This window comes from Dermacentor andersoni, chromosome 1, assembly GCF_023375885.2.
Source record: "Dermacentor andersoni chromosome 1, qqDerAnde1_hic_scaffold, whole genome shotgun sequence".
Classification (NCBI taxonomy): Eukaryota; Metazoa; Arthropoda; class Arachnida; order Ixodida; family Ixodidae; genus Dermacentor; species Dermacentor andersoni.
The window spans coordinates 225,319,031-225,337,816 of record NC_092814.1 but is presented as its reverse complement, the minus strand read 5'-3'; the positions used below and the strand labels follow the sequence as shown (position 1 = coordinate 225,337,816).

General features: G+C 47.2%; 1 protein-coding gene across 3 annotated transcripts in view; it reads right to left on the bottom strand.

Moving 5' to 3' along the window:
• The window catches only part of LOC126547956 (RYamide receptor-like), a 428,248-nt gene that overhangs the window by 13,006 nt on the left and 396,456 nt on the right, over positions 1-18,786 (bottom strand). For 2 of the 3 annotated variants that reach the window (XM_050196020.2, XM_050196036.2), the window contains one exon: positions 12,116-12,480. In XM_050196020.2, the coding sequence (XP_050051977.2) occupies positions 12,163-12,480 (318 nt within the window). In that variant the 3' untranslated portion in view covers positions 12,116-12,162. Of the gene's footprint in view, positions 1-8,818; positions 8,889-12,115; positions 12,481-18,786 lie in introns of all 3 variants that reach the window. The other variant, XR_008609184.1, reaches the window with a different exon arrangement.

Below are 18,786 nucleotides of genomic sequence, written 5' to 3'. Positions count from 1 at the left end.
CGCGGCACTCCATGCTGCACTTGATTTCATTGATCAGGAACCACCGCAACAATGGACAGTCTTTAGTGACTGCAAGTCAGCCCTTCAGTGCATACAAAGCCCAATGCGCCACGAACCCAATGAACAGCTGGCCTCAGAAAATTCAGAGGAACATAATCGTAGCCATGACAAGGGACACAACATAACCTTTCAATTGCTTCCAGGATATTACAACATCAGAGGGAATGACCACAACAACGAAGCCGCCCGATCTGCACATGAAAATGGTCAAGTTGTCTTGGTTCCGCTTTCGCGAAGAGACACTGCGGCTGGGCTGTGATTGATGTTCCGTGAATGTACGTTGCCCCTGTGGGAGTCGAACATTTTCACCATGTGCCGTTTGCATTCGTTGTCTCCGGTTATACGGATGCATCTACCACCTGGGTTACCACGACGTAAACTGACCATGCTGTACCGTCTGTGGCTAGGCGTTGCATTTACGAACTCGTATGCCTTCGTTATTGGAATGGCCAAGAGCTCCACGTGCGACACTTGCAGCAGCGATGAGACGCTCGCACACAATATCTATGTCTGCCCGTTGTATAGTGCCAGGGACAAGTGATGTGCAGAGTGCTGGACCAGTTGGACAGTCGTCCACTTTCAGAACTAAAAGCTTTAGGTGAGTGCTCCCAAAGAACATCCGCGCTGAAGGCCTTACTCGCGTTACTAAGGTTCCTGCGATCTACAGGCTTTCACGATAGACTTTAAGGACGCCGTCCCCTACCGCTCTATAGTAAACGCGGTTTGATTGCGCTCGTCTCTCGTTCTCTATCTCCCCCTTCCACTCTTTTTCTTTCTTTATCCCCGTAATCCTTCCCCCCGTGCAGGGTAGCCAACTGGAACTACCTCTGGTTAACCTCCCTGGCTTTCTATGCATCCTTTTCTCTCTCTCTCTCTCTCTCTCGCACGAATTTGGGGACATTGGTAAAGTAAATAGTGTCACAGTAAATGTGTCCAGAGCAGGAGGAATCGCTGGTCTGCAGATTTTTACCACTATTTACCCTCAGCCTCACGCTTACTCTATGTCGAAATGGAATGAAACTTTGCGTAGCACCGGAAATGGCACTCATGCCACTGCGACAGTGTGAAATGAGTTCCGGATGCCCGTTGAGAGCCGGATGCGCTGACCACTGGACTATCGCACATCCTCCGCGCTCAGCAGTTTGTTTTGTTGTCAAGCGCTGAAACTTATCTACCATGCGGAATTGGCAGACTTGGACGCAGACTCGGAGAAAGAAATACTGATTTTTAATGAGAATCTGGAGATTTATGATCTGGAGAATCTGGCGCCTGGATGGTCTCCTGGCATGCCGCTTTAGGAGCAGGGTGATAAATATAATTTACACAGTGCCAAATTAACACGCAAACAGCACATGCACCTACAAACACAGATATACTCGGAGAGTAGTGGCGTCTGTGCACGTATTTACAAGGCAACAGGAGGTAATACGTTCATGCCGCATCGCTTGTGAGCGATACAGCAGTCGTCCGCAGCCCGTCTTCCAGCGTAGCAGTCCTAGCCAACATTCATCTCAAATGCGACTTTTCGCTCTCTTGTATGTCAGTCAACGAAATGACACCGTCATGTGCGCAATCGTCGTCGTCACTGCACATAGTTGAAGGAGTCCGCACAGTATTGCAGGCGTTTTTCCCAGAGCAAGAGCGTTGGTGAGAGCCGCGGGAAGTAACTGATCTAGTAGAAGAGTTTAAAACCGCAGAAATGACTGATGTCTGTTGATTTTCGTTTTTGCACTAACCCTCGAACATATCACTTGGCGTTGCAAACAAAAACCAGCAGAGAGTAACTCACCCCTCGTCACACGCAACGAATTTGAAAAGTCGTGGGAGGCGCGACTCGCTCGGCTGGACCTGAGAAGCCAGCAGGCAACCTTGGACCAGGCCGAATGAGCCGCTAGAGCCAGTGAGGCCCTGTAATAGGGCTTCACCCGCAATAACCTCAGCCCGCTATCTAAATAAAATGTTTATTCCTTCCTTTTTCTGGCAATAAGCCATTTTTTATACTGTTTTCAAAGGATACGAGTTTCTCTTCATTTTTTTAGACGTTTGTTAACCGAGGCCCCTCAATTCATGAAAATTTGTCACGGGCCCTAAATGGTTCAGTCGGGGCGCTCAGCGCATATGAAAAGAGATATCACTTCTAAAGTGCAATAATTGCAAGATTTTTCGGCTTTAATTATTGCACCATATAATGAGTGTGCGTATCATGGCTACGCACGCTTATATCGCATTCCGTTTCTCTACCACGGGTGCGCTTTAAAACCACGGCGCTGCAGTTTTTTGCTTTTCTCTTCTTTCTTCTTCTCCGCCCTTAAACTGGCTCTCTTAACTGTACTACACGCAGAGACAAAGAAACAGCGCGCGCATTAGATCCCATAGATGAGATGAATATATATATATATATATATATATTTATATATATATATATAGAAAACTATCAGTCATAGCTCTCGTAGTATAGCCCTCTGGGCCGTTTCCTTTTTTTTTCGAAAGTAGTCCTATTAGGGTTATTATAATTACACGAAGGTATTTCGCCCTCATCAGCAGCAGTCCTTGGTATAGTTATTCTGGCGGCTAGCTTCCCACGCTATGCGTGCCGCCATCGCACCTGGTTAAGCTTTTACTAGACGCTAGAGTTATGCTTTGTCCGCGCAACCTTGAGCGATCGGAAAGCGCGTTTCCCCCTCTTGGCCGGCGGAGAGAGGAGGCTTCGTTCCGGCCGCGAAGCTCTCCACATCTCTGTAAGGTGCCTTGTGGATGTCTCGTGCTGAAGATGCCCTCTCGGTGAGCGCATATTTCACCCCTCATCTTTTAAGAGGTTCAATACATAAAAGCATTTGTCTAGCAAACCAGATTTTTTTCAAGGGAATTTTCCACGTCTCAGTAATTTCTCTCGTCGTATTCCAGTGCTGATTGCCGTGTTATAGTTTGTTAACGAAGCTTTCCCTCAAGTCTAAATATTTTAAGGCAGTTTTCCTAGCCTCTAAAGCCGCTCGAGTTCGCTCTTCTCCTTGAGCGGCCATTTTTCCTAGAAAGTATGCCTTCCAACTACCGACTATCGCGGACAACATGAGTCTCTTTCGACGTAAGTGTGAGGCTCGGAGCAGCAGCTGTGGCGCTTGAAAGTAGCCTGGGGCCTGACGAACCAACCGACTGAGCTATCTTTCCGGGCAACATCGAAGGGTCACGAGTTCAAATCACCTGTTATGTTCCTTTTTTTTTTCCGCCCCTTTTTCTTTCTTTTTTTTTTCTTTCTTTTAATGTCTTTTCCTTTATTTTATCACTGTACGGGAACCCTCCTAAAAAAAAAAAGAAAGATATATATCTTCAAATATGTATGGCCTCACACTCACATGTGCAGGTCATAAATACCAGGTTCTCTAGCCGAGTGCCATCCATGCGGTATAACCGAGCTCAGATTGGTCCACCTTGACTGACCAAGTAGGGCACCACTGTAGGCTAAATGAGGCGTACAACTCCTGCGGGACCCGCCGTGGTTGCTCAGTGGTTATGGTGTTAGACTGCTGAGCACGAGGTCGCGGGATCGGACCCCGACCACGGCGGCCGCATTTCGATGGGGGCGAAATGCGAAAACACCCGTGTACTTAGAATTAGGTGCACGTTAAAGAACCCCAGGTGGTCGAAATTTTCAGAGTCCTCCACTACGGCGTGCATAATCAGAAAGTGGTTTTGTCACGTAAAACCCCATAAATTAATTTTTAATTTAACTCCTACGGGGACGGTAGAGTATCCGTCTCCAGTGCAAGAGGACCGTGATTCAAATCCCGGTGCCGCGCTATTCTCCACCGGAAAATACAAAAAAAAAACCGTGTGTTGAGAAAATTGCACAAACAGGCCTGGAGTGCGGCCTGATCCCGGTGACCAGAACCGGTAACGCACTCTCTCACCAGAGCAGGATTGGCCACCCTGGTGCAGTACTTGGCCACAACCTCCTATATGAATACAACAATCGAACCCCGGCCCTCAGTCCCCAGCAGCCGCGAAGCAACTGACCACGGCGGCGGTCAGATCTGTGACGCTGCAGAGGGTGCTAAGAATACCTGGCTCCGGACAGGCCGCCATTGGAATCTGAACCTGGCAACGTTTAACGTTAGAACGCTATCTAGTGAGGCGAGTCTAGCAGTGTTATTGGAGGAATTAGAGGGTAGTAAATGGGATATAATAGGGCTCAGTGAGGTTAGGAGGACAAAAGAAGCCTATACAGTGCTAAAAAGCGGGCATGTACTGTGTTACCGGGGCTTAGCGGAGAGACGAGAACTAGGAGTCGGATTCCTGATCAATAAGGAAATAGCTGGTAACATACAGGAATTCTATAGCATTAACGAGAGGGTGGCATGTCTTGTTGTGAAACTTAATAAGAGGTACAAAATGAAGGTTGTACAGGTCTACGCTCCTACATCTAGTCATGATGACCAAGAAGTCGAAAGCTTTTATGAAGACGTAGAATCGGCGATGGGTAAAGTCAAAACAAAATACACTATACTGATGGGCGACTTCAATGCCAGGGTAGGCAAGAAGCAGGCTGGAGACAAGTCAGTGGGGGAATATGGCATAGGCTCTAGGAATAGCAGAGGAGAAATATTAGTAGAGTTTGCAGAACAGAATAATATGCGTATAATGAATACCTTTTTCCGCAAGCGGGTTAGCCGAAAGTGGACGTGGAGGAGCCCGAATGGTGAGACTAGAAATGAAATCGACTTCATACTCTGCGCGAACCCTGGCATCATTCAAGATGTAGACGTGCTCGGCAAGGTACGCTGCAGTGACCACAGGATGGTAAGAACTCGAATTAGCCTAGACTTGAGGAGGGAACGAAAGAAACTTGTACACAAGAAGCCAATCAATGAGTTAGCGGTAAGAGGGAAACTAGAGGAATTCCGGATCAAACTACAGAACAGGTATTCGGCTTTAACTCAGGAAGAGGACCTCAGTGTTGAAGCAATGAACGACAATCTCATGGGCATCATTAAGGAGTGCGCAATAGAAGTCGGTGGTAACGCCGTTAGACAGGAAACCAGTAAGCTATCGCAGGAGACGAAAGATCTGATCAAGAAACGCCAATGTATGAAAGCCTCTAATCCTACAGCTAGAATAGAACTGGCAGAACTTTCTAAGTTAATCAACAAGCGTAAGACAGCGGACATCAGGAACTATAATATGGATAGAATTGAACAGGCTCTCAGGAACGGAGGAAGCCTAAAAACAGTGAAGAAGAAACTAGGAATAGGCAAGAATCAGATGTGTGCGTTAAGAGACAAAGCCGGCAATATCGTTACTAATATGGACGAGATAGTTCAAGTGGCTGAGGAGTTCTATAGAGATTTATACAGTACCAGTGGCACCCACGACGATAGCGGAAGAGAGAATAGCCTAGAGGAATTCGAAATCCCACAGGTAACGCCAGAAGAAGTAAAGAAAGCCTTAGGAGCTATGCAAAGGGGGAAGGCAGCTGGGGAGGATCAGGTAACAGCAGATTTGTTGAAGGATGGTGGTCAGATTGTTCTAGAGAAACTGGCCACCCTGTATACGCAATGCCTCATAACCTCGAGCGTACCGGAATCTTGGAAGAACGCTAACATAATCCTAATCCATAAGAAAGGGGACGCCAAAGACTTGAAAAATTATAGACCGATCAGCTTACTGTCCGTTGCCTACAAAGTATTTACTAAGGTAATCGCAAATAGAATCAGGAACACCTTATACTTCTGTCAACCAAAGGACCAGGCAGGATTCCGTAAAGGCTACTCAACAATAGACCATATTCACACTATCAATCAAGTGATAGAGAAATGTGCAGAATATAACCAACCCTTATATATAGCTTTCATTGATTACGAGAAAGCGTTTGATTCAGTCGAAACCTCAGCAGTCATGGAGGCATTACGGAATCAGGGTGTAGATGAGCCATATGTAAAAATACTGGAAGATATCTATAGCGGCTCCACAGCCACCGTAGTCCTCCACAAAGAAAGCAACAAAATCCCTATAAAGAAAGGCGTCAGACAGGGAGATACGATATCTCCAATGCTATTCACAGCATGTTTACAGGAGGTATTCAGAGGCCTGGAGTGGGAAGAATTGGGGATAAAAGTTGATGGAGAATACCTTAGCAACTTGCGATTCGCTGATGATATTGCCTTGCTTAGTAACTCAGGAGACCAAATGCAATGCATGCACACTGACCTGGAGAGGCAAAGCAGAAGGGTGGGTCTGAAAATTAATCTGCAGAAAACTAAAGTACTGTTTAACAGTCTCGGAAGAGAACAGCAGTTTACGATAGGTAGCGAAACACTGGAAGTGGTAAGGGAATACATCTACTTAGGGCAGGTAGTGACCACGGACCCGGATCATGAGACTGAAATAACCAGAAGAATAAGAATGGGTTGGGGTGCGTTTGGCAGGCATTCTCAAATCATGAACAGTAGGTTGCCACTATCCCTCAAAAGGAAAGTGTACAACAGCTGTGTGTTACCAGTACTCACATATGGGGCAGAAACCTGGAGGCTTACGAAAAGGGTTCTGCTGAAATTGAGAACGACACAACGAGCTATGGAAAGAAGAATGATGGGTGTAACGTTAAGGGATAAGAAAAGAGCAGATTGGGTGAGGGAACAAACGCGGGTAAACGACATCTTAGTTGAAATCAAGAAAAAGAAATGGGCATGGGCCGGACATGTAATGAGGAGGGAAGATAACCGATGGTCACTAAGAGCTACGGACTGGATTCCAAGAGAAGGGAAGCGTAGCAGGGGGCGGCAGAAAGTTAGGTGGGCAGATGACATTAAGACGTTTGCAGGGACAACATGGCCACAATTAGTACATGACCGGGGTAGTTGGAGAAGTATGGGAGAGGCCTTTGCCCTGCAGTGGGCGTAACTAGGCTGATGATGATGATGATAATGAGTGGTACGAGTAATCACAAAAAAAGCAATGCGCCAGCTTTACCACCAAGCATTAATTTAAAAGTTTCTGGGCAACTTACCTACAACGCCACTTTCTGCAGCGTATAAAGAAATATCCGTCGCAAAAAGACTAAAGAAAGAATGAAGGAAGAGAAAGAAAAAGTAAAGCGCCATCGAGTGGATAGTGACGGGATGCGAAGATTTTGCGATACTGCACTGTGTTTAGTAAACTTTAAAACAGCTTTCTCGCAGACAGCCATTTGAACTTGTTTCTCTCGTAAAGATGAAGGCTATGACTAAAACACATGTATGCTACGCTGTTGCAAAAAAAAAAAAAAAAATAAAGAGAATAAAAAAAGCAGAGCCGTCCAGAGGAGTTCCAAACTCCCAGATGGCTATGTATCAAGCGCTAATTAAGTGAATGTGTTCCAATAAGTTGTATAGAATTTCCTTTTTTTCACAGAGATGTAGACTTCTAATAAATACATTTACACAGGACTTCTTAATCAAAATCTTTGATCGGAGGAGTTATGTGAATTCAGTAATTATGCCGTTCTTCTCAGCAACGTGAGCGAAGCTGTACTTTTCGAAGCGTCCCATACAGAACACACCGACGCGACAGCATGCGGCAGACACGGATAGAGGCTTGCAATGAGCATGCTCTGTAAAGAAGTCGTAAACCATGCGCACAAATCAAAATAAACCAGTTTGAAAACGTCAAGACACTTACAGCAGTTCTACCTCTATGAAAAACAATGATGATAATGTAATAATAAAACGTGTACACATTATCCAGAATTACCCTTACCAAACTCAGCTTCATGAGCAAAGCAAGCATCGAACACCAAGCATTGAAACAAGGAACGTGAGAGAATATTATATTATTTCTGTCTACGGGAAACTTATACTTTAAGCACATGCGGCACAACGGGCCATGTCTCAGTGTAAACCCAGCGGAAATCTTCTGCGTAAAGCGTGGGAAATAATGAACTACACACGCAGAAAAAAGGAAAGGCACAAGGACGTTGCAGAAAATACCTTTAGGAAAGAAGAGAGAGAGACAGGGAGAGAGGGGAAGAAAAGGTGGTTTTAAGGGACATGTAATTCCTTCCGCAGAAGTGAGAAACAGCGTATGCATAACGAGGATAAGAATAACAACGCATCAAACGTCAGTAAGAAAGAGAACAACACTGAACAAGCAAATAAATGCTGCAAGGATGGCGAAGGCCTCCGGTAGTTGGCACGCGCGGGACGGGCAACGATGCAGAGGTTATCTCCACTGAGTAGCAGCCGTAGTTACGAAAAAAAAAGCGAAAAAAATAGGAAGGATGTGGGAAGCCGTAGCGTCTCCGATGTGCGTTTTTGAGCCTTACTGAAAAAGAAAAAGAAAGAGAATGAAAGAAAGACAGTGAAAGCGGTGTCTGTAAGCAAACGAATACGCCAGCGGTATAAGGTGCCGCGTCTCTGCGATGAACAATGCAGTCGACCATGCCTACCGCAGCTACGAAAAACGAGCACGCATGCAGTCAGTGGCTATACGGCATGCAGCGTGCACACCTTGTAAACCTTTTGTCAGCCAGGAGGGTCACTGCCAATGACCGCTCCGCTGACGGACACCGCGCCAGTCCTTCAGAAGTCTCGTGATGGGGATTCGCGCACACGGTATGAACCTTCAACGCCTTGTTTTTAAGGCGGCCGGAGAGAAGGCAAAGCGTGAAAGATTGAAAGTGACAGAGTCGTCACACAGCCAGCGTACCGTGCACGCTTCCGCGCAGTGAAAATGCTCGCTTGTCTTGCGGCGAAACAGCATACAGTGGCGCACAGCTCTTCACGCTTACCTTTTTCGAAACCCTGTTTCCGGTCCTCACAGTGGATCAGCCAAGGTCCGATACGCCACGTCAGAGTTCGCTGGAGGAGACAACGTCGCTGTGTTTCATGGATCAGCACAGGGCTCGCCGGGTCACGTGCAACATGACAACCTGCTCCTACGGCCTACACGCTCATTGTGCTCCCCAGCTCCATGTTCTTGATAACTTTGTTCCATGTTGTGATGAAACGAAATATTACCTTAACGTACCGAACTCTTCGTGGTAGTACAACGACGACATTCCTCCAATTCAAAATGAAAACATTATTTTTCACGCCAATTACTAGTTTTAAGCGGCGTTAAGATGGGCTCTTATAGAGCGGCATATAGCGCTGTTAAACCTTCACTTGCCGCGACTGTTCGTTACTAGCAGCGGCGTTGGTTCAGGACAGTCGAAAATGCCTTTTAACAGAGCTGCCCGAGAGAGCAGTCACCACGACAAAACTTGGAGATGCCTTACGTGAACGTGTCCTGTATATATGTGTTCTTTACTTCATAAAGCCAAAAAAGTAAATACTTTCCCTGAATTTTAAGCAGAACGTAAGATAATAATAGATGAACTAAAGCGCAAGAAAGCGCGACACTCAAATGCAAGTGATATTTTGTTCCCGCGATGACATTGTATATTGAGGAAAGAGGTGCTTCCCCCCCCCCCCCCCCCCCCCCCCTAGAGATCCTCCGTGATACTAGGGCTGGAAGGCGAATGGCGATCTGTGTGGGTCGCCGTGGTTATGAAGACGCACAAAGTACTGGGCTCCGTGTCAACTTTATTTTGATACCATGGCTGGTATGACAAAAAAAAAAAAAAAAACTATTCCAATCTGTTTTTATTCGAAATCCGCTATTAGCCCTCCTTGATACGACTAAATGGCTCGGTTTCCGCTCATGCAGGCGCGTGGCCCTGCCATATGGGCTGGACCCGAGTCATTTTGACCTAACACGGAGAACTAATGGTATAGATTTGGAATAAAAACATATTGGAATAGTTTTTAGTTATAGTGGCCATGGTATTGTCAGCTGGACTGCGAAGTGTTTCAGGCCGTATCGCGTTTGATAGTGGCGTTCAGGTGGAGCGATTTCCGGCAAGATTTACAAGGCTATAGGTCTACCTGTACCAAGCAACACCCTTTCTCCTCCTCACGTCGTCAAAGCCGACCAACCGCCTCTCCATCGCAGGCACTATTAACGTGTTCTACGTTTTAAGCAGGTAAAGATCTCATAATTAAATCTTACTCATAATTGATCAGCTAATTAGCGTGTCGGAGCGGCCGTTTGACGTCTGCCGGTGGCAAAAGCATCAGTTCAGAAACAAAGTTTGCGCTCATTTTAAAAATAATGGCAGAGCGTGTTCGTGCGCTGTGCTACCTACGCATGACGAGACCATTTGGCTTTTCAGCACGGAACTGCCGCATACTACACAGCGGGAGTGCCAGCAACAGCGGCAATCTCCTTGCGACTAACTCTGATTGGTGCGGAAGAATGTCTAGCGCAGATTACGCGTTAATTTATGCGCTTTGCTCCGGGGTTAAAAGCAAGGCGTACTCCGATGTCCTCAGTGTGGGTGCCCATGTTGTGTTAGCCATCGCAAAAAGGGAAGGTACGCCACAGGCGGATTGATTAAAAATGCACAGAACAGTGCTTTGCTAGTACACTTAAATTTAGTTTCGGGGAGAGCCCACACAATTTACAGCCTTCTTTAGGGGCTCTTCACCTTGCGCCAGTTTCGTTCGAGTAGATGTCGCCTGTAGCTGGATGGCACTGATTTACGCTGCGTTAAGCACTTCCCATCGTCCGGGCGTTCCAAGAAGGCAAGCAGGCTTCTGCATCCTACGGCACGCCTGTCCTGCAGCCTGGATCCATTTTCACTGCAGCTTGCACAGTGCCACTCACGAGACAGCACGTCGACGGACCTCTGTGCAGTGGGAATAATAGACAGCCTTGTTGCTCACGGTAAAGCCGTTCTTGCTTCATGCAAAGGACTGTCACCTTTATACAGCGCTTGCCCGGGTCTTCCACCACCCTAATGTAGGGTAATTACGAGTGCGCGAATATTGGGGTTTCCACATTTAGGAAAGTAGGGTCATGTCGGTGGCCTAGAACCAGGCCCTCCCCTTTTTTTCGCCTACCCAGTTCTTCTACTATGGACAGCCAAGGCCAGACTTCAGCGATCTGGATTCCACGTCGTAACAAAGCCCTCGCTGGCTACGCCGAACGTGTCCGCTGAACTGCTATAGCCGCACTGCAGTGCGTACCCACTATCTAATACCAGCAACTATAAAATATTATGGAATTGAAACAGCGTTTTACATTGACGCTCTGGTCTCATGAAACCCAATAAAATGGCTTACCGCTGCTGGTGTCATAAATACTACTGTATATAGCCGAGAGGTAACGCCGTAAAACCCACGTTTGAATAAAGACGCACTCCCTAAGGCGTCCTTTCAGCGCGGTTGTGCTATATACACAATCGCCCTGGCAAAGCGTCTGCGTTTCACTTCGGTTGAGGTCAGACGATGGGAGAAAGGGAGACTCTAAAAGCTTGAACGATGTTTGTGCTTGATACGTCGTCCCACCAAGTATGTACTAAATTCCACCTGCCTCTCAACGCCGTTGTGCACGCACAGTATGTATGTAACGCAGGAAGTTGGGCTGGTTGTAATGAATGCATACTTTATATCCGTGCGGAAGACGACGGCAACACGAAGAGAATGACACAGGAAGAACGCTATCTATAACAACTGAAGTTTGATAAGAACAGCACACAAAAGGTGTGCATTGTGTATTGCTTTTGTGCATGGCTCTTAATAAACTTCAGTTGCTTGATAGCGCTCGTCCTGTGTCCTCTTCGTGTTGCTGTCGTCTTCCGCGCTGATTTAAACTATACGTATTTATGTATATACTTACACGCACGCTCTCATGCACTGCAAAGTTGTCACCGCGCGTGCTGAAACAAGTGAAGTGTATACATTTGTGTGTGCTTCGGACGTGGGCATGGCTGGCCTGTAGGGGTTTACAAGTGATTTCATTTCGTACACTCTCATTTCGTATACCCTCACGTATTTTGCACGATGGCCCCCGGCAGCTGCCGCAACGCCTACAGGATGATTGCGAGCTATACGCTGCGTCTACCAGCTATACCACAGCTGCCGCGAACCTCTCTGGCTTCGCACTATCCGGGGCGTCTTGCCAGCTGCTCGATCGCTCTCCGGAAAAGTGCGGCGTCAGAGTGACGCACGAGAAGAGGAGGGTAGGCGCAGACGCGTAGTACCTGCAATGGGACACAGAGACGGGCACCGCGGCGCCTTGGGCACTGAGTCAGATAGCATTGCTGTTGGAAGTAGCCGCCTTCTTGACGTTGCAGGTAGACACGAAGCACGAGGAGCGCCGGCGTGTGGCCGGCAGGCAGCGGAACAGCGCCTGCAGGCCCGCCCGGAACTTTGCGTTCATCCAGAAGTAGATGAGCGGGTTGTAGCAGGCGTGGCTCATGGCCAGCCAGTGGCAGACGAACCACATGTAGCCGATGCCGCTCAAGTCGTAGATGGACGGGTACTGCTCCGACACGACGATGAACAGGTTCAGTGGGAGCCAGCAGAGGAGGAACGCGGCCACGCAAGCGATCATCATCTTGATCATCTGCGCACCCAGGTAGCGCACGTCACACTCTTGCGTCGCACGCGCATGCATTGCCTTCCTCCGAAAAAAAAAAAGTTAGAGGCGAGCACTTCAACGGTGGCACCTCGCGTTTTGAGACTTCATGTCTGCCCAGAGTCCAACTATACGCTTATGAGGTACGTTTTTAATTTTGTAATAATAAGCTTACACACCTTCTCGACACGTGATGTTTGCCGACATCATTCGCTACATTCGAGAAGTGCGCGCTAACAGCTGAAGACATTGATATAGTAGAATTCAGTTATGTTGACATCACACATTGTATAACTCCGGTCATAGTAAACCAAGTGTACTCTTACGTTCCTGAGGTATAAACGCGTTCATGTTCTCCAAACTCGTACAGTATAAGCATCAGCCTCCTTGGCGATGCAATTGCCCACTATAGAAAGCGTCCTTCGATGCGAACATGCCTCCAGGCTCCTCGTTCCATTAATGCTCTTGGCGTTACGTACGCACGTGCCGCGACGCACATGACTGTGCGTCACCTGTTATGAGTATTTTTTTAGCTAAAATATTGTAGCTTAAATAGTGTAACTGAAATTCTGTTGCTGAAGTATCCATCCAGGCACTCCACGGCGCGCCAGGGTGGATTAATAAAGGGGTGGTTCATTTAGGTTAAATCAATAAAAATTTAAATTATGGGGTTTTACGTGCCAAAACCACTTTCTGATTATGAGGCACGCCGTAGTGGGGGACTCCGGAAATTTCGACCACCTGGGGTTCTTTAACGTGCACCTAAATCTAAGTACACGGGTGTTTTCGCATTTCGCCCCCATCGAAATGCGGCCGCCGTGGCCGGGATTCTATCCCGCGACCTCGTGCTCAGCAGCCTAACACCATAGCCACTGAGCAACCACGGCGGGTCAATAAAAATTTAATCTTGTGTTAAAGCAATCCTGCACTCTGAAGTAATTGTGACCCCGCTTATAGTGAAATTTTCTTTATAGAAAACGTTTATCTTTGTACCTAATTGAATTATCCTGACAAGGTTCTTCTGTGTAGCGGTCGACGTGAAAACGGACTAACGGTAAGCGCAATCGAAACGCAAAAATAAATAAAGGGGACAGCAGACTCGAAACGACACATCGAGGAAAGTGCGCAAGTCGTGGTTAGCGGTATAAAATTACCACTATGTAACTAATGTTATTCGTTGTGAAAGATGTGTACGTGGCAGCAGAGTTTAGAGTGCAGATACTGACATTAAACGCACATGATAGGCCCAGATGCTTCAATTAGGAATATTAAAATAATTAAATTCTGGGATTTTACGTGTGAAATTCAGAATATAATTTTAAAGATTAATTTATCGGGTTTTTACATGCCAAAACCAGGACATGATTATGAGGCGCGCCTTAGTACGTGGGAGGCTGCGGATTCAATTTCACCACCTCGGGTCCTTTAACGTGCACCTAAATCTACGCACGCGAGCGTATTTTTTTCGTTTCGCTCCCACCGAAATCACTGTAAAATAATTTACACACATAAAGGGGGTAAATTATATTACAGTGTACGGCCGCCGCGGCCAGAGTCGAACTCGCGACCTCAAGATCCTGCAACGCCATAGCCACTAAGCTCCCGCGGTGGGTCAATGACCGGGACAACATTAAACCGGGAGAAACCATGCACACGAAATCAAGCAGACCACGTTGCTGTCACATACCACCTGGTTTATTCGCAAAGATAACCCAATGATAAAACCAATAAAATCGTGTTCTTGGACACGGAAGACTATTCTGTGCTCTGAAGAAGAACGCTGATAGACTGGTTTGCTGGGAAGCTTCGCAGGAGAAATGCTCCAGAGACAGCGCCAGTTAAAACAGGAATGCTACCGCCATTCGGTACTGGAAATTGGGTGGCAGAATCGCACTCGCGAAGTGGCTCGAACGCAAAAAAGGTCGCACAGAACAAGCGCCAGCCAGTCGTGATAAGAACGAGGCGACGGCGAAGACGCCGGTCAGGGACGTTCTTGTGGACTTGAATAGCGACGGCATCGTGACATGAACGACTGGTGCGCCTGCCATAACACGTGACAGGGTCGCTCTGAACGTGAGAGAGATGACTTTCAGCGGTAAGAAAGAGGTAAGGGAAACTGGCCTGAGTTCTGCGCCCGTCGTGCGTTCTATGGGTCTATGGAGTTTCATCCCAATATATTTTACTATCAAACTCTAGACGTAGCTTTAAACGAAAGTACACTTTTGCCCACACTGACATGGGCACTATTGTTGTAGTGAGCACTGTTGTTGTTGTGTTATCGAATAATGGCCCGTGAAGGCATTTCTTGACGATGATAGCTTTTCCCCACCACTATACCTTTTAAATCATGTCCCACTTATGCAAAACTTAGGGAAGAGCACGTGCTGACACAACGACGCTTACCAGTATTTCATTTATTGCGTTCACCTTCTTTGATTCTAATACAGGCTGCTTACTGCGCCAAGCAGTTCGGTATCCGGGTATACCTATAACATCACAGTCGAAGCGTCGGCAACAAAAACAAATTAAGAAAGAAGTTCACAAATTTCCACGGGCACATTTCCTTTCAGACGTAGAAAAGTTGCGTTATGGGCTTACTTTCCGAGTTCACAAAACTGTTTTAACAGGGTCCAATTAGAGATAGCATCTGGATATATAAAATTATTTCTTTCGTGTTTGAAATTGTGCCCTAAACGTGAAATGGCGCAACCCATCCTGGGGTATTGGCCATGAATCGGGTGGTGTCTTAACAGTACCCAAGTGCAAACACTCTTCAAGTAAGCAACACTCCCCCTTGTCTTCTCCCATCTCACAACAACAACAAAAAAATTGCTTTATGATCGTACTGCGCTCTACAAAATGCGATTAACAGGTGGCATAAAGGTAGCATAAAATATAAAAGCACTTGTTTACATATTTATGCTACACCTTAAAGTACACAAGGATAAATTGAACAAAGAAAAGGGCCCACGTCGTCTTCTCCCCTCCAGTCATTCCTGGCTAAAGATCACGTGACTCCCAAGTCAATGAGGTCACAAAACAGTTTTAACGGGTCGCATTCAAGGTACCATCAAAAAGTATGAAATCATTTTTGTGATTGAAATTCAACCGGAAAAGTATTGAGAAATGTGCAAATGTGCTGTGCCATCAAGCAGAGAGTGCCAAATATTATTAGCCAGTTTTCTGGCTTCCGACATTTGCGACACCGCTGTGTCGGTTGCCACGATGCTGGCCTCTGAGTTTCCGCGTAGCCGTAGCGTGCACACACTGCATTCAATCCGAAGTCCCCGCACAAAAAAAATCTGTGGCCACCACAGTCCATCATGTACGTTCCGTTGTTAGAGGGACTCTAAAGCAAATATTAAGTCAAGCTAAAGTGGTGTATTAGTGCTCGAGAACGTCTAAGACGTCAATATTATCACGAAAAAGAGCTTTAGTAATTGAGAAAGTGAGGTAAATGCTGAACACCACTAGGGGCTCACTCGGTACATTGAAGTACTAACCCGATGACGAAGGCTCTCCTCATTATAATTCTGTCACTAGTACTCAACCACTCTTAATCAAATTATCATTGTATTGAATTATAAGGCAAAAGAAAATGCTGCTTATGTAGTTCTATATGACCTTTTAGAAAAAAAAAAAAGAACTGAATGGCGCTACCCTTGACAATGACGCGGGCAGTCGCAAGGTTTCGTTTTCTCCACCCTGCGTCGCCCACGCTTTCGCGTTTCAGTAGTTTCGTTATCACATAGTGTTGAGCTGATTTTGCTGCCTCGCGCAGCTCACACAAACTGCAAGTAGCACTGAATGCCACGTCCATGCGATGTCGCAGGATTCCCGAACGGTCCACGCCACTTGACCGAGAGCAGCTCCAGTGGCAAATACAACACTCTGTCCTGGCTCGGTTTATCCCTGGCCGCGAGTTTGCATTTTGCGCAGAAAGCCGTAGCGCCGCCTATCGGGCGCCATTTTACTCACCGATGGCAGCAAAGGACGGTGATGGCGTATGCAACGTCACCGCTTTCCTGTTCGAGGGCGCGAGATTTGAATCGCGCTAAAGGTATGCGGACGGACGGACGGAAAAAACTTTAATGGGAAAAGGACCTGCGACGTTACCAGCCCGGGCTCAGGCCACCCGGGCATTATGTGCGGTGAGGCATAGCCTTTCCACTGCTGCCCGGGCCCGATGGATAGCCCATAATTGGTCGTGAAGTTCCGAGCTAGTCAGAGCGCTTAGCCATCGCTCCTCGAGAAGGTCCGGTTCTATCTTGTTCTCTACATATACTGATCTGATCTGTGTGCACTTCCATAAGATATGTGCCATGTCTGTCTGTTCGTGTTTGCAGAGCTTGCAGCTCGCGTCTGTGTGCGGACTTTTCAGACGCATTTCTTTCTTTCATAAACTAAGTCTTTTCTTGGCACGAAGCAAGCGCTGCGACGTTTCTGGAATGATATTTAAACAATCCACGACGACTTGGTATTTGCTTTTAGTGTCCCTTTAACGTCATCTTCGGAGGAGTTGTTCCTTAATCATGCATCTGACCGAACGGAGAATTACAAATTTCACAATGTCATCGATAACTGCAGTGCATAGTGGGGTTAAACTGAAAACCAATCTTGAGCATTGTGTATGTGAACATTCGTTCGGTTGTATACGAATATACTGCGCTACATGCAGGGATACTTAGGGGAGTTGGTTAGCGTAGTCATTAACTCTATTATTTCTTTAATTTTAACGGCAACACATTTGCCCTGTCATGCTCGGGCACACGAGTACGATCCGCTGAGAAACGAACCACATAATATTTATCGATGTTAATATTGTCAGCAAAATCGAACTAGCACGCCGAAGTCTAATGCAACAATTAAAAGCTGGAACTAGCGCTGTACTCGCAGTAAGCGTCTTAAGACACTGCACGTAACTGCAGTACGAACGCAGCTGGGCAGATCATTCAGACAAAAATACTTGGCGGCTGAACCGGTGTTAAACAGACAACATTTAGGCTCACAATGCAAGATTCACGAGCTTTATTAAGTTTCCCCCATCTGCGGCGAACGTGCGAGAAGTATGGCAGAAGTGCCAATGGCGACAAGTACGAAGATGCTGAACGTTAAGCACAAGAGAAAGGCGCAGAGGACTTGCTTCAGCATGTCGGCCCAACCTGCCAGCCGCGACCACGATGACAAAGTTCGTAACTTGTTGCTCGAAGAAGCAGGTTGTTTTTTCGTTCTTTTTCAAAAGTTCCCAAAGGAACAGGCCAAACGCAGAGAAAAAAAGAAAGAAAGAAAAGAAAGCTTCGCGATACTGGCTGGCACTGAAGTTAGTTCTCAAAGCGCACGGGGTCGAGAAGAAAGAAAGCTCTGGAAACTGCGGGTGGGAGGCGTGCAGGCCTCACGTGTCCTGTCTGCTGGCCGATCAGGTGGTGTCCACAGCTGGGCGACAGGCGAGGACCCCGGTCGGTCGCCGCCGATGGTCCGGGGCTCAGGTGCACCGGTACGGCTCCTCCGCGAGCGATGCAGCCAAGTGGGCGCTGACGAGGACGCACACCCCCGTGAGGATGCTGATCAGGGCTCCGAAGAGGACTTTGGAAAAAGTGCCCGAACGGTGCTTGCCGTCAGCGATGAGCTCGCCAGCATGCGCCACTCGAGCCGGGGATGCGCTGGAGCCGCGGCCGGTGGCTGCGACGCGTTTCCTCGGCTCCCGGGACGCCGAATGCTTGCGTCGTGCGGGCATGGCACTTCGCGAAGACGATCGAGCCCGCCTGCTGAATCTCTGCACCGCCGCTTGATATGCCAAGCGAGAGCGGTCTGGGGCAGCGCTCAGTTCCATAGAAGGACGCGCACTCCGCGAGCAACTATCCTTCCTCGTTTTTCTCGAAACCGCTGTCTCGCAATCGCGAGGTGCAGCGCATGCGGGTGCGCGAGCGAGCTGATGGCCAGCTCGTTAGGGCAAACAAAAGTCAAACCTTATCGGGGTAAACCGACGGGCTCGTTATGGCAAAATATGCAGTTAGCATGCATTGTCATTTCAGCCAACAGTAAAAACGGCGAAAAAAAAAATCTGTTCTTTTATGAGACTACCGTTTATCTGCTCTATGCCCTTTACCTCACCAACTCCACTTGTTCTTCTTAGTCTCAGTTAGAATTTCAGCTACACCTGTTTACTCTCTAAAGTTACGCCTATTAGTTTTCGTTGCGCAGCGGCTTGCGAAGTCTATTCTTCCCACGCTTCTGCGTTGTTTCAAACAACACAGTTCTCTAATTTTCTGTAATTTCCTTTTGAACTAATAAGGT